The sequence below is a fragment of the Brassica napus genome, chromosome C9 (genome assembly GCF_020379485.1).
Source record: "Brassica napus cultivar Da-Ae chromosome C9, Da-Ae, whole genome shotgun sequence".
In the NCBI taxonomy this organism is placed as follows: Eukaryota; Viridiplantae; Streptophyta; class Magnoliopsida; order Brassicales; family Brassicaceae; genus Brassica; species Brassica napus.
In genome coordinates, this window is record NC_063452.1 from 4,455,589 (window position 1) to 4,480,461 (window position 24,873).

The 24,873-nt window shown below is 36.6% G+C and overlaps 5 protein-coding genes across 10 annotated transcripts; 1 reads left to right on the forward strand and 4 right to left on the reverse strand.

Annotated features, from left to right (window-relative positions):
- Window positions 1–1,715: 1,715 nt before the first annotated feature.
- LOC106360530 (superoxide dismutase [Fe] 3, chloroplastic) lies at window positions 1,716–4,195 on the reverse strand. Its single transcript, XM_022709192.2, has 8 exons — window positions 4,021–4,195; window positions 3,838–3,918; window positions 2,936–3,127; window positions 2,665–2,836; window positions 2,502–2,575; window positions 2,388–2,414; window positions 2,261–2,284; window positions 1,716–2,167 (listed from the first exon to the last, which is right to left on the reverse strand). The coding sequence occupies exons 1-8, from the start codon at window positions 4,105–4,107 to the stop codon at window positions 2,042–2,044; spliced, it is 783 nt and encodes a 260-aa protein (XP_022564913.2). The 5' UTR covers window positions 4,108–4,195; the 3' UTR covers window positions 1,716–2,041.
- Window positions 4,196–4,699: 504 nt separating this feature from the next.
- LOC106360527 (dihydroorotate dehydrogenase (quinone), mitochondrial-like) lies at window positions 4,700–7,437 on the forward strand. Its single transcript, XM_013800140.3, has 10 exons — window positions 4,700–5,016; window positions 5,143–5,225; window positions 5,505–5,828; window positions 5,900–6,155; window positions 6,227–6,415; window positions 6,496–6,525; window positions 6,614–6,751; window positions 6,854–6,891; window positions 6,979–7,078; window positions 7,160–7,437. The coding sequence occupies exons 1-10, from the start codon at window positions 4,861–4,863 to the stop codon at window positions 7,232–7,234; spliced, it is 1,389 nt and encodes a 462-aa protein (XP_013655594.2). The 5' UTR covers window positions 4,700–4,860; the 3' UTR covers window positions 7,235–7,437.
- LOC106360528 (probable prefoldin subunit 5) lies at window positions 7,365–8,681 on the reverse strand. Its single transcript, XM_013800141.3, has 3 exons — window positions 8,316–8,681; window positions 8,173–8,250; window positions 7,365–7,654 (listed from the first exon to the last, which is right to left on the reverse strand). The coding sequence occupies exons 1-3, from the start codon at window positions 8,604–8,606 to the stop codon at window positions 7,565–7,567; spliced, it is 459 nt and encodes a 152-aa protein (XP_013655595.1). The 5' UTR covers window positions 8,607–8,681; the 3' UTR covers window positions 7,365–7,564.
- Window positions 8,682–10,766: 2,085 nt separating this feature from the next.
- Window positions 10,767–11,993, reverse strand: LOC106366054 (transcription factor TCP7). The gene has a single exon (XM_013805605.3). The coding sequence runs from the start codon at window positions 11,849–11,851 to the stop codon at window positions 11,204–11,206; it is 648 nt and encodes a 215-aa protein (XP_013661059.3). The 5' UTR covers window positions 11,852–11,993; the 3' UTR covers window positions 10,767–11,203.
- Window positions 11,994–15,094: 3,101 nt separating this feature from the next.
- On the reverse strand, window positions 15,095–17,811 carry LOC106359505 (protein TRANSPARENT TESTA 16-like). 6 transcript variants are annotated; one of them, XM_022709013.2, is made up of 7 exons: window positions 17,474–17,811; window positions 17,103–17,329; window positions 16,151–16,220; window positions 15,916–16,080; window positions 15,770–15,811; window positions 15,625–15,666; window positions 15,095–15,529 (listed from the first exon to the last, which is right to left on the reverse strand). In XM_022709013.2, the coding sequence occupies exons 1-7, from the start codon at window positions 17,480–17,482 to the stop codon at window positions 15,299–15,301; spliced, it is 786 nt and encodes a 261-aa protein (XP_022564734.1). In that variant the 5' UTR covers window positions 17,483–17,811; the 3' UTR covers window positions 15,095–15,298.
- Between the last annotated feature and the right edge of the window lie 7,062 nt (window positions 17,812–24,873).

Genomic DNA, 24,873 nt, shown 5'->3' on the forward strand with positions numbered 1-24,873 from the left:
TCTAATTTTAGTTTGTCACTACTCTTTTTTTTTGTCACTAAGATTCAAGTTTACAGATTAAAAAACTAAATTTAATCGCTGTAACAGTCATTTGACAGTCAGTCATTTGTAACAAAACTCTAAAACCACCTAGGAGATGAAAAATAACTATAACGTCTCAAAATATGTAGATAATTTATCGATGTCTAGCTAGCTACTAATGTTATTGATGAATGGACTTAAGACATAGCAATATGTATAGCCACTTTCTAATAATTGAAACAAAATCACGTTCGTTCTTGAGGCCTATCTAAAGATTCCAAGAGTTTTCGAACAAGACTGTTCCATCAGAAACTCAAAGTTAATCTCAAGATTCTATTGCAGTTATCATGGAAACTTTTGTTTGACCAAATAAAAAAAGTTGGTTTTTTAGAAAGAGTAAAATAAAAAAGTCACAGTTAACGTGCAAAAAAAGATACAACAAAGCTATATACTTCATACTTGTTAGTTTTTAGTTAGTCCAAACGTTTACAAGAAACAAAAATGGTAAAAAAAACTTTATTATCTTAGTATGAAATTAAACAAATAAAGACATCAGAAAGACACAATGCCAACGAAGAAAGCTCCCAAAACCACAACACGTCCACTTCTGCATGACTCAATTTCTCTGACAGATTCATAAAGCGTTACGTAATATTTGATTTGATGTTTTATTGCTTCATGAATGTTCTAGTTAACAAAGAAACATATCGTATTTCTTCAAAAAAAAAAAAAAAACATATCGCATCTTCTATATAACTATTTAGCCATTTAGATATCTTTACAAAAATGAAAGTTAGGGTTAAAAAAGCTTTTGCTATGTGGCCAACTTGTAGGTAAAAAAAAAGCTTGTCGGAATCTAACGTCATACCGTGTGATCATTTTTGCTTTCTTTAATACTTTCTGTTCTTTTTTTTATCTTTAATTCTAAAATTATAACTTTGGTATGTGATTTGATATTTTAAACGATCAATCATTCAATATACCTTTATTTACGTATTTACTGTAAAAAGCAAATCTGGCAAGCATATGCTTGATCTCTTCTAATTGCTTTTAACACCAAAGAAAGTAGCTTTATCTATGAGACTTGATGACCCATCCATTACCACAAAGGTCCTCAAGTCTCAACTCTTGAGAGCTTTTGTTTTAACTGCTTCTTGTCTCTTTGTCTTTCCCTCTAAAATAACCATTCTTTTGACTTGGAGAACCCTCCTCTGTCTCTGCAGTTCCACAGATTTGATTCTTATCCATCAAGGAGTTAATGATGTTAGGCGCTGATACCAATACTCTTAGCATAGCCTCACAAGCTCAGAGGCATCACCAGAGAGAGGCTTTATATCCAAACCGGTAATTTTCGCCTGCCACAACTCCACAGACTCTGAGCTGACTTGAAAGTTCTCCGCAGACTGTTGTGGGTTTAGATGTCGAACGCTGGCGAGTTCTATCTCAAACTCTACTGGTGCTACGTTGCTACAACATGGTGTCCAAGCGGAAAACACTCGTTTCCTATCGCATTTGGCTACTACTGGTGCCCTGCTCAACAGTCAACCCTGTGGTAAGTTTCATGTCCACGTCAAAACCTTCTCTCTCAGAAAGAGTGACTCTTGTATCCTCAAATCTTTTTGTATCACATACCACACCTTTACTCTCATATATTTAACAAAATGATTCAAGTGCTAGTGTACAAGTGGAACACCAGAAGCAACACTCTCTGTAAATAAATAAGGTTCTCAAATGTTGAGATAATCATTCAAAAACATCTCAACTGAGATACCTAAGCTAAGAACCTTTCTAATAGAAGTGTTGTAATACAACTCTTTATGTTTTTAAGTCTCAAGAGTACAAAAAAAAACAACAACACCAGAAGCAACACTCTCTCCATACTCTACTCAACTGCAAAAAAACTGCTTCAGAAAATACTCATCATACTGTATTTATCTACGCAGCAACTCGGATTCCTCATTAGTCTACGCACACCGTGAGTAACAAGTCTCTGATGCTCCTCTTGGTGGTTGATCTTTTATTAAGCAATTGGGATGTTGGGCTCGCCAAGATTCACAAAGGCCTCAGCACGTGCCATCCGACTCATGGCAGCGTTCCACGACACCAAATGGTTCAGAAACGTGTTTATGTACTTACCCCTCTCGTTCTACCACCCCAAGAATAAAAATAAAAACACACATTAGCCTTTTTTTGAACGAACATCAAGAACACAAAACTGAAGCTAGTTTTTTTTTTTTACCTTGTAGTCCAGATAATAAGAGTGCTGCAAAGTAAAAGATGAAAACGAAAGTAATTAGAAGATTCATTTTTGTTTTCAAAGTGTTACTTATGAGTATAAGGTAATAGAGAGGAGAGAGTATTATTACCTCCCACACATCCAAGTTGATGATTGGCTGTAAACAACAACAAAAAAAAGAGATGTGATCAAGTAGAAACATCAGAGTATATAACAAGAAAAACTAATGAGACTCTTCACATACAATATCGTCCCACACAAGTGGGTTAATGGCGTTTGATGTTTTCACCACTTCAAGCCTTCTCTCTTCCCTCTTCACTGAACAAAAGGAAAATCAAGATTTCCATTTTCAGGGTCATTCTATAGTAAATTTACAACAAAGTGAAAAGCTTTGCAGAGAATCTCACAAACAAGCCAAACCCAGCCAGAGCCAAACTGAGTAAGAGCAGCATTAGTAAACTTCTCTCTGAAATTCGTAAACGACCCAAAATCTTTCTCAATCTGCTCAAGAACACCCTTTATAGGCACGTCTCCGCCACCAGGTTGCATAGACTCCCAGAAGAAATCATGGTTATAAACCTTTAAAAAAACAAACAAACAAACCTTGCCAACATCAGAGCTTGTTGCCTGGGGATGATGTGTACAACCAAACAGGTTAAGAAAGTAAAAGTTATTAACCTGTGCAGCGTTGTTGAACTCAGGCAAAGGATTCCCGTTGTTGTATGTGGCCTTGATAAGCTCCTCCATGGTGTATCCATAGAGTCTATCATCTTTCCCTAACTGTTTGTTTAGATTGTCCACGTAGCCTCGGTGGTGTTTACCCCAATGCACTTCTAGTGTTCTTTGGCTCATGTACGGTTCCAAAGCATCCTAATTCACAATATTGTTTTAGACAAGGGCTAGGCAGTGGCTAGGCGCTTTATAGCAGGCGGAGCCCTAAACCGATTTTTTGAACGCTCTATTTTTTTCTTTTCGACTATTAAAACGAATAAAAGGGATTTGAAAATGACTAAATGGATGATGAATTCCACGTTCGAACATAGTATAATTATAAAACAGTTTCTGATTTTACTATGTTCAACTCTCTGTATTCCTCTATCCGTAGAGTACATTGAATGTACAGAAATGGCTATAACAGAGTTTCTGTTATTTGTATTAACAGCTACTCTAGGAGGAATGTTTTTATGTGGTGCTAACGATTTAATAACTATCTTTGTAGCTCGAGAATGTTTCAGTTTATGCTCCTACCTATTATCACCGATTTTTTAAAAATAGGTTTGAACGATTGTTTCGTTCAGACCCAATTTGCCGACTATGAGGTCTAAACCGATTTTAGAAGATTGTTTTTAGAATATCTAACACAAACATGTTCTTTGGGATATCACAAGAGGCCCTCAGATCAAGATGCAATTTTCCCTAAGATTACTAAGACAGTTCACCCCAAGTAACCAACTTTCCACCATTTATGTGCTTATTACAGAACATCAAATGTACTACAGAAGTATTACAGAAGCATTAGACACAAACTAAACTGAGAATCTATATGCAATGAGATATATTTAGACCAATAGTAAACTTACAAGAGGATAAGGAGGGGTCTTTAGGCCATAGTAAGCTTCAACCTTTAAACCACCTCGTGAACCAAGAGAGCGTTGATTACTCTAAACAGAAACCAAAAAAGAATGAAAATTCAAAAGCTTGATAACAGATTCAATATGAAGTGAAACCAAAGGGGGTTTCAATGTCTCAGTAAGGAACCGAACCAGATGGACAAGCTTGGAGGATTTCAAACGTATACTAGAATCTGAAACAGTACAGAAACTGCTTGTCGTCACAAGACAAGAAGCCATTGTTAGTTTCCTCACTATCGCCGCCAGAATCACGCTTCTGCTATGGAGACCTTATCAATCTGTTGGTTCGATCCGATTAATGTTATACACTATAAAAACACTAACAGAACCGGCGGTTGGACCGAGGTCAACTGTAAAGATCAGATGGATAAAAACTGGTTTTATTTATAATTTACCATAACAAATAACTTTTTCATTTTTAAACTTTTAAAAAAAATTATAACTCATAATGATAAATATTTAAAATTAATGATATATTTAAAGTTAAAATATTAGTTTATATTTAATTTTCTTTTTGGGGTTTACTTAAACTTTATTTCGTAATTATTTTATATACAAATTTTAATAATTAAATTTAACTATATTTATAAAATATTAGTGAAATAGTTAGGTAAGAATCTAATTTATTTATATATTTACTCTATAAATGAACTTAATTGTATTTCTTTAATCAAATCGGGCCGAATCATAGTAACTTTTGATATAAAACTTTTTCGGTTTAGTTACGGATCCGGTTTTTAAAATATTGCCCACAAGTTTTCCCCACCGGTTAACCAAAATAAACCGGAAGGAAGCTATGCAACAGCTTACGGAGCAAGAGGGTTTTAGCAAACACTGAAAGATTCTTTGAAACCAGACCAACGCATAGCGTCACCTCTGTTCAAGCCGTGAGCTTAAAAGCTAAAACCATCTTCTTACAGTTATCCAGATTGTCTGAAAAAGTCAAAATCCTTTTTGAATTCGGTTTGCTAAATGGCCGGAAGGGCTGCGACATCGTCGGCTAAATGGGCGAGAGAGTTTTTATTGAAAAGGGTCTCTCCAAATCCTCTTGGTGGAGCGATTAGAAACTGTTCTTCTTCAGCTCCTGGGGCTTCCTCCACACCTAAAGTCCCTCACTTTTCCAAGAAAGTAAGCAACTTTGATGGAATAATCTCTTATTAAAATTAATCTCTTTTTATAATCAAATGCTTTATATAGTTAGTTATATCTGGTGTAGTAGAGTTAGATCAGTTTGTCTTGGCTTGAAATCTTTAGGGAAGGATATTGACAGGAGCTACCATTGGTCTGGCTATAGCTGGAGGTGCTTATGTGAGTACTGCAGATGAAGCAACCTTCTGGTACTTGTGTCTGACACATTATATGTCTTTGTCTTTTGATCTCATTTCTAATTTCATTGTTAATTTAGTGTTCTAAAGATCGGTTTAGGCGGCGCCTAGTTGGCGAATCGAACCGAAACAATTTTTCTATACCAACTTTTGAAAAAAAAATCGGCGTATACGTCCGCCTAATCAAAAATCTCATATAAAAAATCTAACGGCTGCCTAACGATTTCTTGAACATTATTTTACATAATCACATTTATAAAAACCTTTTACTCCATCTTGTGTGCTGAACAGTGGGTGGCTATTCTCAGCAACAAAGGTTGTTAACCCTCTCTTTGCTCTTCTGGACGCTGAGTTTGCTCATAAGCTGGCTGTCACGGCCGCGTCACGCGGTTGGGTGCCTAGAGAGAAGAGGCCTGATCCACAGATCCTGGGACTTGAAGTTTGGGGAAGGAAGTTTTCAAACCCAATAGGCCTCGCTGCTGGTTTTGACAAAAACGCTGAGGCCACAGAAGGGTTGCTAGGACTTGGGTTTGGATTCGTTGAGGTAGGCTCTGTGACTCCAGTCCCACAAGAAGGCAACTCCAAACCACGCATCTTCAGATTACGTGAAGATGGGTGAGAGAATCTCATATCCACACTTACCTATAATCAAAGGTTCATGTCTTGATGTGTTCTTGTACTTCCAGAGCCATTATCAATAGGTGTGGGTTCAACAGTGAAGGGATTGTTGTTGTTGCTAAGCGGTTAGGTGCTCAGCACGGTAAAAGAATGTTGGCGGAGACGTCAGGCACTTCGTCATCTCCAAGCGATGAAGCTAAACCGGGAGGCAAATCTGGACCGGGTATACTTGGGGTTAACCTTGGAAAGAACAAGACTAGTGAAGATGCAGCTGCTGATTATGTCCAAGGAGTTCATAACTTATCCCAGTATGCTGATTATTTGGTAAGAACATTGGATTCCAGTCTTACCATATTTGTTACTAATTTTTCTCTCTTTTTTTTGTCTCTCTACAGGTTATTAATGTTTCATCACCCAACACGGCAGGGCTGAGAATGCTTCAGGGGAGGAAACAGTTGAAGGATCTTGTGAAGAAGGTTCAAGCTGCTAGGGATGAGATGCAGTGGGGTGATGATGGTCCTCCTCCTCTTCTTGTGAAGATTGCTCCTGATCTGTCCAGAGGAGAGCTTGAAGATATTGCAGCTGTGAGTTAGAGAAAACAAAACTCAAATACTCTCCAAGTAAAATGGCTCTTACAACATTGTATTGTTATTGGTTTGTGTAGGTTGCTCTTGCTCTCAAGTTGGATGGGCTGGTAAGTTATTTTCTATTCATGAACTAAACTTCTGTTTCATTCAAAGCTTCATGTGTTGATGATAATGTTTTTTGTAATTCTCCTGTAGATCATATCGAATACAACAGTCTCGAGGCCAGATCCTGTAAGCAACAACCCTGTGGCAACAGAGACAGGTGGTTTGAGTGGGAAACCGCTCTTTAATCTCTCCACCAACATGTTAAGAGAGATGTACACTTTGACGCGAGTAAGTTTTTTTTTATCTAGAAAGAGATGATTAACTGTTTACCAAGGAACTAAAACGTTTCTGATTGTGGTTATTGACTGTTTTCATGACCTCTTTACTTAGGGTAAGATTCCACTGATAGGCTGCGGTGGTGTTAGCAGGTAAGCATCTCAACATGTTTTTAGATTGTGAGGAAAACAAAACACAAGAGTTAGAGTCAGATGAACTTTTTGTGTTTTTTTTTTCAGTGGTGAAGATGCTTATAAGAAGATAAGAGCCGGAGCTACTCTTGTTCAGCTCTACACTGGGTTTGCCTATGGTGGACCTGCTCTCATCCCACTGATAAAGGTTTGTACTGGTCTTTTCTTGAATCAGGGAAGTTTAATAAGCATAGTTACTAATATTCATGTCATTTTTTGGTGGCAATAGGAAGAACTGGTGAGTTGCTTAAAAAGGGATGGGTTCAAGTCGATTCAAGAAGCCATTGGTGCAGATCACAGATGATGAAACACAAACAAGAACAAAATACAGAGGAGATGAGACTCCTTTGCTTACTCCCAAAACATTGATTCAGTTGTTTCTTTCTACATACACAATAACATCATTGGCTCTTCTTGTTTTATGGGGAAATAACTAAGCAACATTTGTTTTTTTTTTTCTCATTGTAACTAGTTTTTAACTTTTTATCAGTTCTTCTCTTAATATTACAGCACAAGTTCTTCTACCACACAAAACACAAACCCAGTTGAGATCATAAGCGTCGTAACAAAACTGATCAGACACAATCTCAAAACGTCAATAGTACTAATAAAAGCCACTAGAGAAGAAGAATTTTCAGGACGTGGTTGCAGCTTGTAACTGTCTAACTTTAGACTGCAAGACCATCCCAGCTTCATCTGCCACGCTTTTCTTCTTAGCCAACACCTGCATTGAACAAACAATTCTTGAAAGCTTAGCTATAGCTGTAAACATAGGTCTTCAAAACAAAAGGGTACTGAAACAATTTGGCACTAATGCAAAGATTAACATTAATAAATACTCATTGAAGCTATGAAAGACAAAGCAAATAGGAAGGAGAGACCATGCTTGATACGGAAACAACATTCAAGAACTAATAACAAGTACTGGAACAACACTACTTAACTTAGTAGAATGTATGGCTCTAACCGCATCTCCAAAGAGAAAATAAAAAAAATTACTCTATTTAAGGAGTGTTTAATAATGTGCAGCAACAGACTAACCAAAGGGCTTTCTGACTATATCATTCACAATCAGTAGGGGGTGGCCCTATGTAAAAAAAAAAATTCTTATAAATTTGGGGCTTATGCATAATATAAATTTTTCTTAAAATTTTGGAGTCAATAGACCAATTGCTTAACTAGCCTATGATCAGAGCAGCCATTAAAGTTACATCCTTTAAACCATATACTATTGAACATTACCTCAAAGAGTTGTTCATAGTTAGATTTCAACAAGTTAATCTTCCTCTGACAATAGTCTTTACCATCCTCCATTGTTTTCTACACATATTAAAACACTTGAGCTTCTTCACAAAAAAACAAACACTGAACAGATTCTAATGTACCTCGATGAAGTAACCAGTGCCGATGTCAACAAGAACCTTGTCAGCTTCATCAAGCGTCCCAGGCACGTAGAGAGACGCGGTGAGCGGCACAAGCATCTTCTTGCCTTGAGGTCGAAGCGAGAGGTCGTTGAGAGCTCCCGCGGCGGACTCGAGGCGGGCGTTGGCTGTGCGGATGTTGTTGAGACTGTCTTGGAGGAGGTTCACTTCGAGATCCGCTTGCTCCTTCAGCGCTTTCAGCTGATCGATTCCCATCTTCTCCAGTTCTCCTCTCGCCGATGATGATGACGCCATTCTCTTTCTTTCTCTCAGTCGCGTCTCCTCCGTGTCGGCTGAGCTCTGCGGCGAATGCACTTTGTCTGACGAAGTGTGGCCCATTAAGTGGAGTTAGTGTTAGAGAAGAAGTCTGGCCCATTAATATCCGTATATAGGCCCATATAAGTCCCTCCGGTATGCTTTTAAGTTTTAACTAATGTTTTTAAAACCGGACCGACCGCCAGTTGATAAGTCTAATAACTGGTTCAACCATGGACCGGTCACGTAGTTGGATTAGGTGTCAAAACTATTGAACTGAATAAAAACTATTAAAACCATCAAAAATTCGTAAACCAACTATATAAACAAAAAAAATAGTTTATATTTACAATGTTGTATATTTTATATTTATTTATATTTTGATTATGTATCATATTTACCAAAATTACTTGAAAATTTATATAGTATTACAATATATCAAACCAAATTATTGAATCAGGTTTGATCCGGTCGAACTATATTAAATTGTGACCCAAATATTTTTCAATTCAGTTTCTAATTCGATTTTAAAAACATTGGTTTTAACTAATTTGCGCCACTAAGTAGAGTTAGCGTCAGAGAGTCAAAGACTAAATATGGTCCATTAATCTCTAAAATCATCTCCAACTCCACTATATTTTTCAATTTAAATAGAGTTTAGAATAAAAATATTTTTCTATTTTTCGCTCTTTAAAATAGAGTGCCCGAGTGAAAAATGAACTGAACTATTAGAAATGGTCTAAGAAGGCCGATATAAATCCATCTCGGCTTACGTGTCGAATGTTTATACACGTCGATTTAGATTTTGGGGGTTCATCTCTTTAAATGTGCGAGGGCCATTATATATCCGTAGAATCAAAAAGTCGGAGTATCTCTATAATGAATTTTAGTAATCAATTCCTTCTCATTTTTCTTTGTAAGATTACAGGTAAACTATTTGACAGTACATTTAATACGGCAAAGAGTTGGTAGAGTGAAGCTATTTACTTACGTGTGTCGGTCCAAAATGCCAAATATAAAAAAAAAACACTTCTTTCTGCCAATCGATAGAAATTATTTTTGGTAGACAAGAATGGGACCATATCAGTTATTGGGGTTGGGGTCATTTTAGATGATTCGACAATTAAAAAGGTACGGGATGTTTTGATACGGGTTGATTAGTAAGATCCCCCACCTGTAATTATTTGCATTATATTGTATAGTTGAGTGTTAATTCCTCTAGTGCTTAATTAAGGAATAAAAACACCAACTTTTAGTTAAGATCTTTCCATTAATGGAATTCTTATTTTCTTGGCAAAATTTGGTTTAGTTATTTGATTGGTTAGTGGCAACCTAATTTGTCTAATGAACATAACTAATCTTGTTTCTTTGTCTACAGAGACCCATCTACTCAATTTGATATTATTCATCAAAGTAGAATTGTGATCAAAGAGTTTATTAATTTGTATATAAAATTCTGCAGATGGAGGATGGATAGAAGATATGAAATTATACAGCTAAAGTTGCCTACGCATTAGTCATCGACTGTTATATAGCACTAGTTTACTATTCTATAATTGTATATGCGTTGCATGAGAAATTTTACTATACTTTCAAGCTCTAAACATACTATTACATGGATTAAAACTTTGTCCTTTACCAGGATTTACATTACAATAGTAATCAACCGGTAAACATACAATAGAACTCCGATTTAAATCATATAAACACAGTGATAATAGCTAATCTCAGACAAGACATTATAACTCTTTTTAGTTCAGTCTTGTTAGAACTCAAAAGCAAGCTTCTAGAACAAAAATATAGAGAACCTGATTTAAAATATATCATGTCACCCTCTGGTTTTAACTTTCAACAGTTGAAAAAACGCGGTCCGAATCGAATCTTTTATCTGACTAACGTGACAAACCAAACATCCAAACATCCAAACACGTGACATAAATTCTAAGGCAATAAAAGTTTGAAGAGATTTCAGACAGACATATCTGCTTTGTCTTATTTTAAAAAAAATAATCCTCTGAAACCAAAAACTACATATATTTTCTGAAAGAAAAAAATTACTATAGCATGTTCATTCTCCAAGTTCAATTTCAGCGAAACAATCACACTCACACACATATAAGCTTTTGTCTCTCGATATATACATTGAAAGAAACCAAACAATACGAAGTCTATAACATTTATTAAGAAACAAAGTGGTTTAACAGCTTGCGCAAATGTTCTCACCACAATTGTTGTAACACATTACACAATTAGCAAACTAGTATCTGGAATCTTGACAACGGCTCTGCTTAGCCGAAAAAAAACAGACAAAAGGGGTAAAAAACCTCCACGGTTTCGTAATTACCCTACATGATGTACTAAAGTAAATCTTGGTTCAGATGAAATATCGATCTCTTTAGACTAGATTCTTAAACCCTAACCCTAATCTTAAAAACACTCTCCAATAACTCGTGGGATCAATCAACCGATCTCTAAAAACTAAAACACACACATAGAGAAATAAGCTACTCGAGTAAACAATGTAAGAGATTGATCGATGACAATAGAGAAACATAGATTAATAAACTAAAAAAAGGTTTAACTTCACCATCAAGGCATCAACGCTGGTCATCATCCTCTCCCCGACCCGACCCGGGAGCTCCACTAGATAAAGAAGCAAGCAGATTAAGATGACCCGGAAGATAGTTCCCAACTCTAGCCGCCGAAGCTTCACCCATTGCAGCTTGTTGCTGTTGCTGCTGGTGGTGGACAAAAAGTCCAGCTGCTTGTTGCTGCTGTTGTTGTAAGAACATCTCTTGTGTAGCTCCTGCGGCAAAGCTCCATACCTGTCCGAACTCTGGCCTCGCCGGAACCGCCCAGAACCCAGACGATGTATCCTCGTCGGCTCTCACGCGTTTTCCGAGTATAAACGGTGATGAACCTAGCAAAGGTTTATGATCTAGAGACGAGGACGAGTTGCAGCTCGTGGTGGTGGAGTTTCCTCGGAGTGAAGCTGACACGGTGGAGAAACTAGCCGGAGTTGTGCCGGTTCCTGTCGCGGCTATGATAGAAGGCTCAGCTTGACGTAGCAGCCATTCGATGGTTTGACCGTCTGATTTGTGTCCGAGCTCTCTTGTTAGCTGGAAGACACGAGCTGCGCAGATGATAGGCATACGTATCCTTCTCCCTCTTCCATCTACTTTGCTGTGTCTATCTTTGGCCGGAGGTTTCTTCACGACAAGAGCTCCGTCGTTGTTGTTAGACATGTTTGGAGTAGATTCTTGAAAGAAGAATAGTGGTTCTTGATTCTCTTGTTACTGAAACACATTCAGAGGAGGAGGAGAGGGAGGAGAGGGAAGCTAATGATTGAGAGGAAGGAGCTGGTGGAGACAGGAAGGATAACACATGTGGGTGGTGGGTCCTCTTCACAGCTCACTTACTCTGTATTTTTCTTTTCTCTTAGGGGACATTTTTGTTTTGTCACGACGCGGTGGAGTTCACGCTCTTGAGTCTTGACCACCGGCGAAGACCTAGCGTGTGGGCCACGCTAGGTTAATGGAATTTAAGCTAAGGTGCTACAAGAGGTAATTTTTAATCTTTTTACTAGGACTGGACAAAAAATCCGGATTCGAAAAATCAAAACCGAACCCGATCTAAAAAGGTAGTATCAAAACCGATCCGAAATTGATTAAATATCCGAATGGGTTCAAAATTTTGGTATTTAGAGAACCGAAACCGAACCCGACCCGAACCGAAGTATTTCGGGTACCCGATTATATCTGAAACTGATTTATATAGCTATATATATTAATTATTTTTAGATTTAATATATATTAAGAACATCAAAATATATAAGATACTTTTAAGGTGTCCAAAATACTTATAAATATATACAAATAGTCAAAAGTACATATCTAAAATAGCTAAAATATACTAAAAATACCAATAATACTTAAAATATCTATTGATTCTCAATCCAAATATCCAAACCAAACTAATTTATGTGTTAATTTTAGGTACTTTGACATATGCTATTCAAATTTATATGTAATATATTGTTTTGTTTATAGATTTTGAGAAATTTAAAGTATATAATGAATTTTAAAATTTTAAAATAATTTAAATGAGTTATCTGAATCCGAACCGAACCCGAACCGAAATTTAGAAATACGCGAATGAGACTGAAATCTTTGAACCCGAAAACCCGAAAATCCAAAAATCCGAAACCCGAATAGATCCGAACCGAATTCGAATGGGTATCCGAACGCCCACCCCTACTTTTTACTATTTACTGAGTGATTGTTCTTTTTGGTTTGAGATATGGATGCTAGCAGAGTCATGAATCCACTGGATAAAAGGTATATACCTTATTTAAAAAAAAAAATTGGGACGATTAATCTGGTAAGTTGTTTACAGTAAACTATTACTGATTAATCTGGGACGATTAATCTAGAAAAGATTGAAAAAGGAGACAATCAATGAGGTAATTGATTGGCAAGTAGACTTTGACATCAAAACTTATTAGTTTTTATTTATATGTTTATTTATATTTGGAAAAATTATTGGCCATTCAATTATAATATCCGCAGGTATCACGTGTTTAACGTGCAGCAGCAAATGTCCAAAATTCCTCTGTGGACAGCAAGGGCCTGACTCAAAAAACGCAACCGCAACCGCTGCAATTTTTAGCGGTTTTAAAAAATTTGTAAAACTAGTTTTGCGGTTAGAAATTAGTGCATTTGTGAAATATTTATGACTGGTTAATTACCAAATGCAGCAGCGGTTTGATAATAAATTAACAATAATTATAAAAATATCAAAAATCATAATATTATAATAAATATAAAAATTAGATTTAGAAATTTTATAGTTTTAAATTTTTAAAAATTATAGAAAATATTTTTATTTTAAAAATTTATAATATTAATTAAAATATAATTTATATATTTTAGTATTTTTATAATTCTAATTAAAATTTTTATTTAATATTTAAATTTGTATTTTGTATTTACATTGTTTTTCAAAAAAAATTATCTTCCCGCTTCCGCGACCGTCTGCAACCGCAAACGCTAGCTGGAACCAGTTTTTGAATTTATGAAATTTAAAACGGTTTAAGTGATTGTTGCAAAACGCCAACAACCGTTACCAATCGTCTGCGTTAACGGGTGGTAACGGAGAAACCAATCAATACCCTTTAGAAAAAAAATCAAATTAGTTGCGTTTGCTCGATCCGTATTTCAAAATAAAGATTTGGAAACTGGCTTAAGTTGGAGAAGCTATGTATAATTACAATAACATACATCCCATGTTAAAAAAAGTGAAAAATATAAGTACTATATTAAGTTATCATTAAACTTTATAGTAAGTTATACTCAAATTGCAATATAAATATGACTGAAGTAATTTAATTAATATACATATTAATTAATTCCCATTGAGTCTGACACCTTAAGAAGAAGTGATTAGTCGCCGTCAAGCGAGAAAAAGTGATTAGTCCACTTGGCGGATACGCAAGATTTTGCTATGTTGATTGTCTCACCGAGATTTTCTTTTCATTAATATCGTGACAATAATTTATTCATGACCACTAGACCACTTGCACCGAGCACCTTAAACAAATACTCCATTTTATTAAACGGATTTTCTTATTGTTAATTTACAGTTTACGTGAACCAATGCAAATGCAATCCTGAGCTATGTATGTGTTTCGTTTCTGTAAAGACTTTACCGCTAACTTGAGACCCACCCAATCTAACACAAATGTGTGTTGGAGTGAATAAGACCGATAATAATAGACAACTTATGTTAGATTAAAACACTGAGTATTTGCCAATCTATTTTAAATGCCAATTCGGTTTTAATTATTTTTAATGAAATATCTCATTAACTAAAGACTAATCTGTTTAAAACTACCAACTAAACAATTTTGGAAACCTCTTTAAATAAAAATTTGTCACCAAAATATTTGTGATGAAGTGAATTGTGAGGTAATCGTATCTGGGAATTTTTAATGTCATTAACACAACTTTATCTCTATCTAGGAAAGTTGATTTACAACCTACAATGTATTATTATCGACGGTAGACCATAAGTTGATTTAGAACCTAAAATGTATTATTATCGACGGTAGACCATCTCCAATGGTTTACTCTATTATTTCCTTTAAAATAGAGTAACTATATAATAGAATTGAATGTTGCTCCAATGGTACTCTATTTTAGAGTGAAAAATATAGTGATGAACAAAAAATAATAAAATTACTCTATATATAGAGTAAAAAATAGGTTTACACTATTATAGAATAGAAAATAAAGTATTATTGGAGTATTTTTACTCTAAACTTTATTTTATAGGAAAAAATAGAGTTGAGTTGGAGATACCCCGATAGCTTTGGAACACCATAACAACAGCTTTTTGTCAATGTTAATAAACCTTATTTCCAGAGAAACATGACATAGAACACATCTGCGTTTACCTAAACAGTTGATCTCTAGTTGGCAAATGTGTGATCATGATGAATGATTATTATGATTAATATAATCAAAGTCCATTGTGCTTCTCAAATGAAATATTGTACTTTAAAGTAGGTTCCATGGCCACACCAAATAGACACAAAAGAAGACATTGGCTAATCAGAATAGGTAATAAAAGACAGAAATGGTACTTCTTCATTCATTTGTCTCCATAAAGAGAGAGTAGAACTGGTTGATGGATTAATCAACCTTGGTGATCGTTGGATCGTTTTGAAAATTAGGCTGAGCAAGCTGGAGATGGTAACTAAGATCAATCTCTGAAGGAAGCGTAGGGAGCTGAAGAACACTGCTTTGTTGCTGATGATGATCATTATAGTACTGAACATGCTCTAGAAACTGTTGATACTCCATTGGTTTGGTCTCTATCTCAGCTTGCTGAAACTCAATCCCCGTACGATGCTCATCATGAAGCTGCAATATAGCCATACGGCATGGATAGTAAAATATGTCATTTAATCCAAAATGTGCAAACAAATTAACATTCTCTAGCTAGTAACCAAACTTACCCAACGGTACATATTGTTGTTATCGTCTTCTAGCATCCGCCTCTACAATATGCATAAACATGATATTGAATATTAATTAAACCCGCCATATGACTATCATTTATAGAAGAAATATAAGGGAAAAAAAAGTGAATCGAGAAGCGACCTTTCTGCTAAGATTCCCCAACTGTTGCTGCAGCAACTCCTTCTTCAATAAATTAGCATTAGAGATAGAAAAAGGGAGAAATCAAACAAACTGTAACGATATATAGTTTAAAGAGAATACATTTTTGTAAGCATATATGACGCTACCTTACGCTCACGGACTTTATGGACAGAATGTTCGAGCTGATGCTCTAGCCCATCGAGCTCGTGTGGAGGAATGGAGGCTAAGTCATGTCCATGGTATGGACGCAGACGGAGCTCAAGCTTACATGTCTCCCTTCTTAGTATTTCAATCTCATGGCGCAGGTCATCCTATATATATAAACGAAAACTATTTTTGTTGTTGTTTTGAATTGGTAAGACCAAAGTATATATGTTATACCCGGTCGTCATTAAGGTCAGGAAGTTGCAATCCTTCTTTTGTCAAATATCTGTCAATGAGCTGAGGCATACTGTTCAATATTGGTAATTATGAAAGGTGATCAAATTAGTATCTTCAATCTCACAACGTCAAGACTAATTGGATAATCAATGGAGGAAAACAAAACTCAAAAAAAACGAATTTAATTCTCTAGATTATGATCTATATATACTTTGACAAACAAAAGGATGTCCAAAAGAACTGATACAAAAAATTAAAATGAAAAGGTGTTTCCCCTTCTTTATTTTGTTAGAAAACTTAGAACTAATAATATAGCATACCTTTATTCTCATATTATAAGGAGAACGATGCATGTGAATAAGTTTATCTTCTCGTTTGACTTATATCTACAACGATCTAATTAACACAGCATTAAAATTAAATATTCTTAAATCGAATAATTAAAAAAGACTTATATATTTCTAAAAAAAAGACTTATATATAGGTTGAAAAGGGGTTATACGCGGTGTTCTACAAACACAACTTGAAATCTTTTTATGAGAAAGTTGTTCAACAAATGTCAAATTTTTGTAGATCTCTTTGCTCACTGGTGAGGAAAATATAGATTATAACCCATATGTAGTTATAAACCAATAATAAAATTATATATACAAATAAAATAAATAATAAAAATATAGCATCAGAGAGATTCTTAACTTCTGGGCCAAATTAAATTCTTAAAACATTATTCATGGTACCTGCTACTTCAGAAACTAATGATGAAAACTGTTTCTTCACTTCACAAGCACGAAGAGCTGTATGTCTCCCGTGCTCATTAATTAGTTCAGTTACAGTTGACAGAAAAAGATACTAATAGATCACAAGTATGTATAGATCTCTGAAACCCTAATTTGAGAGAGAAGAGAGAGAGAGAGAGAGAGAGAGAGAGAGAAGGGAAGAAGAAGGAGCTAACTTAGAGTGTTCGGAGCAGTACTGGGTGAGCTTTCCGGTGGCAGAGAAGACGATGAGACCGATGTGAGCATCACAGAGAATAGAGAGCTCACGAGTCTTCTTGATAAGACCATTTCTTCTCTTGGAGAAGGTCACTTGCCTCGATGTCTTATTCTCTATCTTCTTTATCTCGATCTTCCCTCTTCCCATCTCTCTCCTCTTCCTCTTATTTCCCCCGTCCTCTTCCTCCTGATTCAATATATATATGTGATGTGGAAGTTAGATCAACTAAGAATAAATCTCTAGTCAACTAAAAAACGAAGTGTTTGCAAAAAAAAAAAAAAACTACAAAACTAACAACAAATAAGAATCTAAAGCCCTAGAGGTAATTACAGGATTCATTTCAATAATAGTTTGAATCTTGATGTGTGATTAGAGAGAAGCGAGAGTACGTGTGAGTGAGTGGTAGATATATAGATCTAGAGAAAGAGAAAAGAAAGAAACAGGAGAAGAGAGAGTCTTTTTTAAAGTACTTGTTGAGCTGTGTTCTTGGGGATGATCTGGAAATGCAGATCAGTAGGATGACACAAAGTGGAGAGAGGTTAATGGGGAATAATATGCTTAATCAGACTTTCTCGTTTCTCTTTATATAAATTCTGTGTGTAGCGTATGTTTTCAGCTCACCATTTTCTAATTTCATTTCTCTCTCTTTTCTCCATTCTTACTACATAAGTTTTTCTAATTTGAGAGTGCAATTAATGTTTATATATAAAGCTTACGTATTTCAACATCAACAATCTCTTAGGGCCAATTAGTGTTGTTGCGTTTATGCAGTAACCATTTATGCTCAGCATTATCCTCGTCTCGTGATATGTCTTAATTTGTACCTTCAAACTATGTGTGCGCGCTAATATCGTAAACATAAATGAAAACCCTGTTCCAAAAGAAATATATATCCTAAACATAAACTTTATATATGTACAGCAATGTGAATTAACCAAGCAATATACCCAACACTTAACTAGCAAGTAATATATAAAAGAAGTTAAGCTATAAAAAATTAAACAAGTTAAGTATTAAGTTGTATTTAATGTAATGACACTTTTGGTAATTTTTTTAGCAGAGAAATCCCTTTATAATCAAATTTGGACCACTATATTATTTGATCTGCCATGCATGACGCAACACGTATAATGAATCCAAAATGGAAATTTCATGAAAATATGTTATAAGGAAAACAAAGTTACCACAAATGGCAAAAGGCAAAGAGAGAGAGAGTAAGCCAAAGGACAAAATGTAACAATACTTGAAAGTGACTTTTTATATTTTTCTTACCTACATCCTAAGAGCATGAACATCTGAAGGTCGTTAGGGAGGTTTTTTGACAAAATGTGGGTTCCACTGACGCGTGGTTCCACAAAAAATTAAAAACCACTCCTCAAAATCACCAAATAAGGATTAGTAATTGGGGGGGTTTTGGCACTGTTTGTGGGCTCCACCGACATGTGGCGGCTCGTGATTGGTTTATTTTTTATTTTTTTTAGAAAAAAAAAAACCTTAAGGATCCTTGCGATAATCATGGTCTAAGAGCATGATTATTGGAGGTTCTTAGGAGAGGTTCTTAGCGGAATAATATTTAAAAGCAGACTCTTAGCTTTTTTTAAGTTAAAAATTAAGAGACGGATTCTTATATTCCGCTAAGAACCTCATCCTAAGAACTTCCAATAATCATGCTCTAAGCGCCTGTTGATATCTCTTTTATTACGATAAGCTAGATCATCTAATACACTGTTACAAAAAAAAAATTTTATCTAATACACTATACATTTTGGCATCTATTCATAGCAATAGACACTAACTTGGTAACTGAATATATATACGATAGTATCACACTAACTTGGTAACTGAATATATATATACACGATAGTATCACAATATCAATCCATTTAAATTGTGAAGTAAAAAGTCTTTTCCTTTGAATTTTGTGTCACAGATTTTAAGGAGGTCGAGAGAGAACTCGTTTGTTCTGTCAGAGACTCACAGGAAACATGTTATGGTTTCTAAATTAGGTAACTAATTATTAGAGAGGAACAGTTGGGTCCAAGGCTGTTTTCGTCATTCCAGCTATCCCACTCTTCTGCATCCTGTTGACCGCATACAAATACGTATATAAGAGATGTATGTAAGTAACTATTGAGTTTTTATCAAGTAACATGCCTAATTAAATGATAAATGTTATTGTTATTGCATACTAAAAGCGCTAATCGATTTCCACCCTGGCCACAGGAGCATTCATCAAACTGCTTGGTAGGGGATTAGAATTAGAGGTTTCTGTACCTGCTGACAGGTTAGTTCTACTCGCTGCTTTGGGTCTCAGTCTACTGCTGTTTCTGCTTTCCTTCAAACTGAAATCAGCTTAAGATTATTGGGGTCTTCTCATTGGCTTATCACATCTCACTTCCTTGGACGGTTTGGATGATTGGTTGAACTCGGAGATAACTGCATCTACCAAGCTTCTGGATTCTATGCAGGTTATAAGCGAGTATTAGTGGATGGGAAGGGTGTGAGGTACTGATGCATTGGCTTGGAGATGAGAAGCTTCTTTCTTGTAAGCTGTCATCTATAAACCTTTAGATGCTCTTCTGTTTGTTGGTTTCAGTCCATAGTAGCCTTGCAAGGAGTTCATGGCTGGAGAGATATTTGTTTCTGATGGCTTCAGCCTCAAAGACTGGAAGGAATCAAATACTTCTTGGAGCTTGCCATTGCTTGCTGCTGAAAATGAAGCTTTCTCAGAACAATCCGCTCGGCAAGAAGATTTCATATTATATCAATCATGGAGATATATAGGGTTACTTGATATGTGGATGCCCTTTAATTCAAAAACCAATTGATTCATTTATTGACTTGCTTTCTGCTCTTCATTCTTACACTGAGGTGGCAAAATTTAAAGGAAGTAGGTTCTATGGCTAATCAAATATTATTCTAAACTGAGATTGTAAAGTTGATGGCATATTTTACAAAAGTATTAGTTTTGGTAACATGATGAAAACAGAATCTGAAATTGTAGAATCTGCTCATGTACAAGGGTCAGTAATAGCCGCTTTGGTTTGCTGCCTACCATCTTTCCGTAGGCAGTATCCAACGGAAACAACTCTTTGTTAGCACTGCATGTCCTTTGTTCTTACAATAACCGCTTGTTGAACTGGTCATTGCAGACTTTAAGGCCATCTAAATTAGCTTACAAGTAAAAACAGAGGATGATGATGAAGGAGGAGTTAGATGAGCATGGAGAAAGAGGATTGTTTCCCAGGTAATGGTATCCTGAGAGCAAACATCTGAAGATACACTCTACTTCTATTTCAGCATTCAATAAAATGATGAATACTGAAGCTATAATTTAAAAAATAAATAAAACCGGGTGGATATAATATAACAGATTAACAAATAAAATGAAGCTAGAATTTAAGACAAAACAGAGTTGAATTAGTAACATTTAGTTTATGTTTCTCTAATGTGTTGTGTAATAAAAGGCAGTCATTTTATTCGTCCGACATATCGAAGCAATACTCCATCTTTCCAAGCACAAACCCTTTCTAATCTGCAAAAACACACAGTTATGAGTTAGAAAGCTGATTAGTTTTTTTTTTTTTGAAAGCTGATTATTTTGCGAATGTTATGAACAATGTGGATTGCTAGTAACCAAAGGCCAAACCGTGGTCCAATAGGAGAGAGAGTCGGCGGCCCAAGAGGAGAGAGAGTCGGCCGCCTTTAGTCTTAGGAGGTTTCCATTTATCTGTTTTAGATCTTTTCCTATTTCATGTTGCATTAGGTTTTGGATAATTTCCTTTTCTCTACTCCTTGTAACCCCTATATAAGGGAACACTTTGATTGAGTAATGAGAAAAGAAAAACACATACGATTTTCACCTTTGTTCACAACACGTTATCAGCACGATAGCCTCTGAACCCTGAGACCAAAATCGAAACCTAAAAGCCTAAACCGGCGACTCAAAACCTAAACCCTAATCCTAATCTTGTTCTTAGTTCATCCAAGAACTCAGGAGATCCATCTTGAAAACCCAAAGCTTCTCAGATCACGTTCCAGATCAGAAAGACCGCAATCCAGCTCGCGGTCGAACCCGAAGTCCGCGACCGACCCGAGACGATCCGATCCCCGAACAGCTCGCAGTCGAGACGCCTCCAGCCCGCGATCGACTCCATCCGTGACCCGATAGGAGGCAGCAAGCGTCCGTTCTTCTCAGCTCGAAGTCTCATCCATTCTCAGGTGGTCTGGTTCTTAATCCCCTACGAAACAAAGGTATAAACATAATCTGAGAACCTAGATCAATTAAGAACCTTAATTCCATCATTATGGAAACAATGTCTTGATGAAACCCTAAAAGAAACCATAAGATTAAAATCGACAAGTCTTAAAACTAGAAACATAAACGATTCCAATTAGAACTTGATTGTATGTTGATTGATTAAATCTGAAACATGGCAAACCCTAATTAAGGAATCGAAAACCCTAAACCCTAAAGAAGCTAGTGTCCGATTTTAAGATTGATCTTGCTTGTTTGATTTCTTGTTTGATTTGAGGTTTAGGATTGAATAGATTGCTTGAATTAATCTAACCGAGCATACAAATACATAAGGCCTTGAAACCTTAATCATAAGTTGATAGAATTTAAAGATTGAAAACCCTAGGTATCATAAGAAGTGTTTAAATAGTTTTGCATGAATCTGAACATGATATTGCATTCATAACTGATTAAAACAAGATCGGGCAGCATATAGATCACACGAGCTTAGGTTGATTGCATTAGTAAACCTATAGGGCCGTGTGGCTCATGATTGATAGCACCATGGTCGATTAGTATTGTTTGAACATCATAAATGCATAAGACGTGTTGTGGCCGAGCTTGCTTATATCCTGCGGCCACGTGATCACATTATGAATCTAAAATCTTGTATGATAATGTGAATCGGATGTCGAAAATAGCAAACAGAGACTACGCAGCCCTTAATCTCTCCGGAGACAATTACTTGCAGTGGGCGCTAGATACAAGGATAAGTCTAAAGTCCAAGGGACTCGGTGATACTATCATTGAGGACAACAATGAGAATGAAAAGAATAGATACAGGGCCATAAGCTTTATGCGCCATCATCTCATTGAAGGTCTTAAGGATCAGTACATGACAATTGAGAATCCATTGGATCTTTGGAATGCTTTAAAGCACAGATATGATCACCAAAAGATGGTGTTGCTTCCAAAGGCAAGGCACGACTGGATGCATCTCAAATTCATGGACTATAAGTCGGTGGATGAGTATAATTCAGCCTTGTTCAAGATAGTTTCAATACTAAGGCTTTGTGGTGAAGAAGTGTCCGATGTGATGATGCTTGAAAAGACCTATACGACTTTCAATCAGTCGAATTCTGTGTTGCAACAGCAATATAGAACAAAAGGTTTTGCCACATATACTGATATGATCTCATGTCTACTCTTGGCCGAGGCAAACAATGAGCTCCTTATGAAGAATAGTGGAGCCAGACCGGCCGAGACAGCACCATTACCCGAAGCCCATGAGGTTGAAAATAAAGATCCCAAAGAGACCTATTACACCCAAGACAACAGGAAACCATACGGCAATGGCCGTGGTGGGTACAGGGGACGTAGGCGTGACAATCATAACGGTCGAGACAACTACTCAACCGGCCGAAGAGGAAACCACAATAACCGTGGTCGTGGTTCCAATTACGGTCGGGGCCGAGGCAGTTATGGCCGTGGACGAGGTGGCATATCCAAACCATCTTACACGTCCAAGTCATTGTGTCACAGATGCGGGATGGACAACCATTGGGCCAAGAACTGCAGGACTCCGAAACACTTGTTCGAACTCTATCAAGAGAGTCTCAAAAACAAGAACCCGGAGGCAAACATGATCCAAGAAAATGGCCAGGATGACAAAGGATATGGATATGATGCTGACAATGAATCCGACAGGGACAACAAAGATGACCAGATGGATTTTGAGACATCCGACTGTCTAAAGGACTAGTTTTTTCGAATCACATTGTCTTATTGCTTTATGTCTTTGATTTGGTGTTTTTATTTTATGTAATGACATTTATAATGATAAGAGTTTTAAAGATCTTATAAAGTCTCTAAAGTTTAGAAAATTTTATTTATAGAAATGAATGATGAGATGAGTATACTTGTGGTAGATAGTGGCACAAGTCATACAATCCTTAGAGACAAAAGGTACTTTATGAATCTCACAATGCAAAGTGCAAAGGTACAAACCATTGCGGGTGAGGCTAGCCTGATTGAAGGTCACGGCCAGTCCTATGTGATGATTCCCAAGGGCACTCACCTAGAGATCAAAACCGCCTTATATTCCCCAAGCTCTAGAAGAAGCTTATTGAGTTTCAAGGATATAAGATTGAATGGTTTCCACCTTGAAACATGGGAAGAAGGAAACAAAGAATTCCTTAACATAACTTTGATCACCAAAGGCAATAAAAAGATCCTAGAGACTATGCTCGCAATGTCTACTGGTCTATACTATGCAAGGATCAGTATGGTCGAGGCAAATGCCTCCGAGCTATTCACTTTATGGCATAACCGGCTTGGCCATCCCGGAACAGGAATGATGCAAAAATTGATGATGAATTCACAAGGGCACACGTTTAAAGGAGTGATCCCACGAAATCTCACATGTGCAGCATGTGCACAAGGGAAACTCATAACTAGGCCATCACCAGCCAAGGTTAATAAAGAAACCTTAAACTTTCTGGAAAGGATCCAAGGAGATATATGTGGACCAATACACCCACCTTGTGGGACGTTTAGATACTTCATGGTCCTCATTGATGCATCGACCAGATGGTCGCATGTATGTCTATTATCCACTCGGAATCTAGCCTTTGCACGGCAGCTTGCTCAGATGATAAGGCTGAGAGCACATTTTCCAGACTTTCCACTTAAGACTATACGTCTAGACAATGCTGGTGAGTTCACGTCCCAAGCGTTTAATGAATACTGTATGACCATGGGGGTAAAAGTAGAACACTCTGTGGCACATGTCCATACACATAACGGCTTGGCCGAATCCTTCATTAAACGTATCCAGCTGATAGCCCGACCATTACTAATGAAGTCTCAACTTCCGGTATCAGCTTGGGGACATGCAGTTTTATATGCAACGGAACTGATTCGCATCTGGCCATCTAGTGAGCATAGATATTCACCATCCCAACTACTTACGGGTCATGAGCCAGACGTGTCCCACATCAAAACATTTGGATGTGCCGTCTACGTTCCAATTGCTCCACCACAGAGAACTAAGATGGGACCGCAGAGGAGGATGGGAATATACGTAGGATATGAATCCCCAAGCATTATAAAGTATCTTGAGCCAACAACCGGTGATTTGTTTAAGGCCAGATACGAAGACTCACAGTTTGATGAGTCCACATATCCGTCCTTAGGGGGAGATAACAGCCGGTTGATAACAAAAGATTTAGAATGGTTTAGACCATCAACATCTTGGCAAGATCCTCGGACTAAAGATTGTGATTTAGAAGTCTAAAAGATTATACATCTTCAAGAGCTAGCTAATAGACTGCCAGATACATTTGCTGACCCAAATAGAGTGACAATATCACACATCCCGGCTTGTAATGCACCTATAAGATTAGACGTCCAAGATGGACAATGTCAAGTGGCTACAGAGTCTAAGCAACGTTTAAAACGTGGTAGACCAATTGGTTCCAAAGACAAACAGCCT

Excerpts from the sequence above, each read along its gene's own strand:
- LOC106360530 (XM_022709192.2), bottom strand. The coding sequence starts at position 4,107 with ATGGCTTCTTGTCTTGTGACGACAAGCAGTTTCTGTACTGTTTCAGAT. Across the intron at positions 3,919-4,020 it reads CCTCCAAGCTTGTCCATCTG|AGTAATCAACGCTCTCTTGG; the intron begins GTTCGGTTCCTT and ends GTTTCTGTTTAG. Across the intron at positions 2,837-2,935 it reads AGTTCAACAACGCTGCACAG|GTTTATAACCATGATTTCTT; the intron begins GTTAATAACTTT and ends GTTTTTTTAAAG.
- LOC106360527 (XM_013800140.3), top strand. The coding sequence starts at position 4,861 with ATGGCCGGAAGGGCTGCGACATCGTCGGCTAAATGGGCGAGAGAGTTT. Across the intron at positions 5,017-5,142 it reads TCCCTCACTTTTCCAAGAAA|GGAAGGATATTGACAGGAGC; the intron begins GTAAGCAACTTT and ends TGAAATCTTTAG. Across the intron at positions 6,416-6,495 it reads AGCTTGAAGATATTGCAGCT|GTTGCTCTTGCTCTCAAGTT; the intron begins GTGAGTTAGAGA and ends TGGTTTGTGTAG.
- LOC106360528 (XM_013800141.3), bottom strand. The coding sequence starts at position 8,606 with ATGGCGTCATCATCATCGGCGAGAGGAGAACTGGAGAAGATGGGAATC. Across the intron at positions 8,251-8,315 it reads GCACTGGTTACTTCATCGAG|AAAACAATGGAGGATGGTAA; the intron begins GTACATTAGAAT and ends TAATATGTGTAG. Across the intron at positions 7,655-8,172 it reads ACTATGAACAACTCTTTGAG|GTGTTGGCTAAGAAGAAAAG; the intron begins GTAATGTTCAAT and ends TGTTCAATGCAG.
- LOC106366054 (XM_013805605.3), bottom strand. The coding sequence starts at position 11,851 with ATGTCTAACAACAACGACGGAGCTCTTGTCGTGAAGAAACCTCCGGCC.
- LOC106359505 (XM_022709013.2), bottom strand. Across the intron at positions 15,812-15,915 it reads ATAAAGTCCGTGAGCGTAAG|AAGGAGTTGCTGCAGCAACA; the intron begins GTAGCGTCATAT and ends AATTTATTGAAG. Across the intron at positions 15,530-15,624 it reads ACAACAATATGTACCGTTGG|CTTCATGATGAGCATCGTAC; the intron begins GTAAGTTTGGTT and ends GCTATATTGCAG.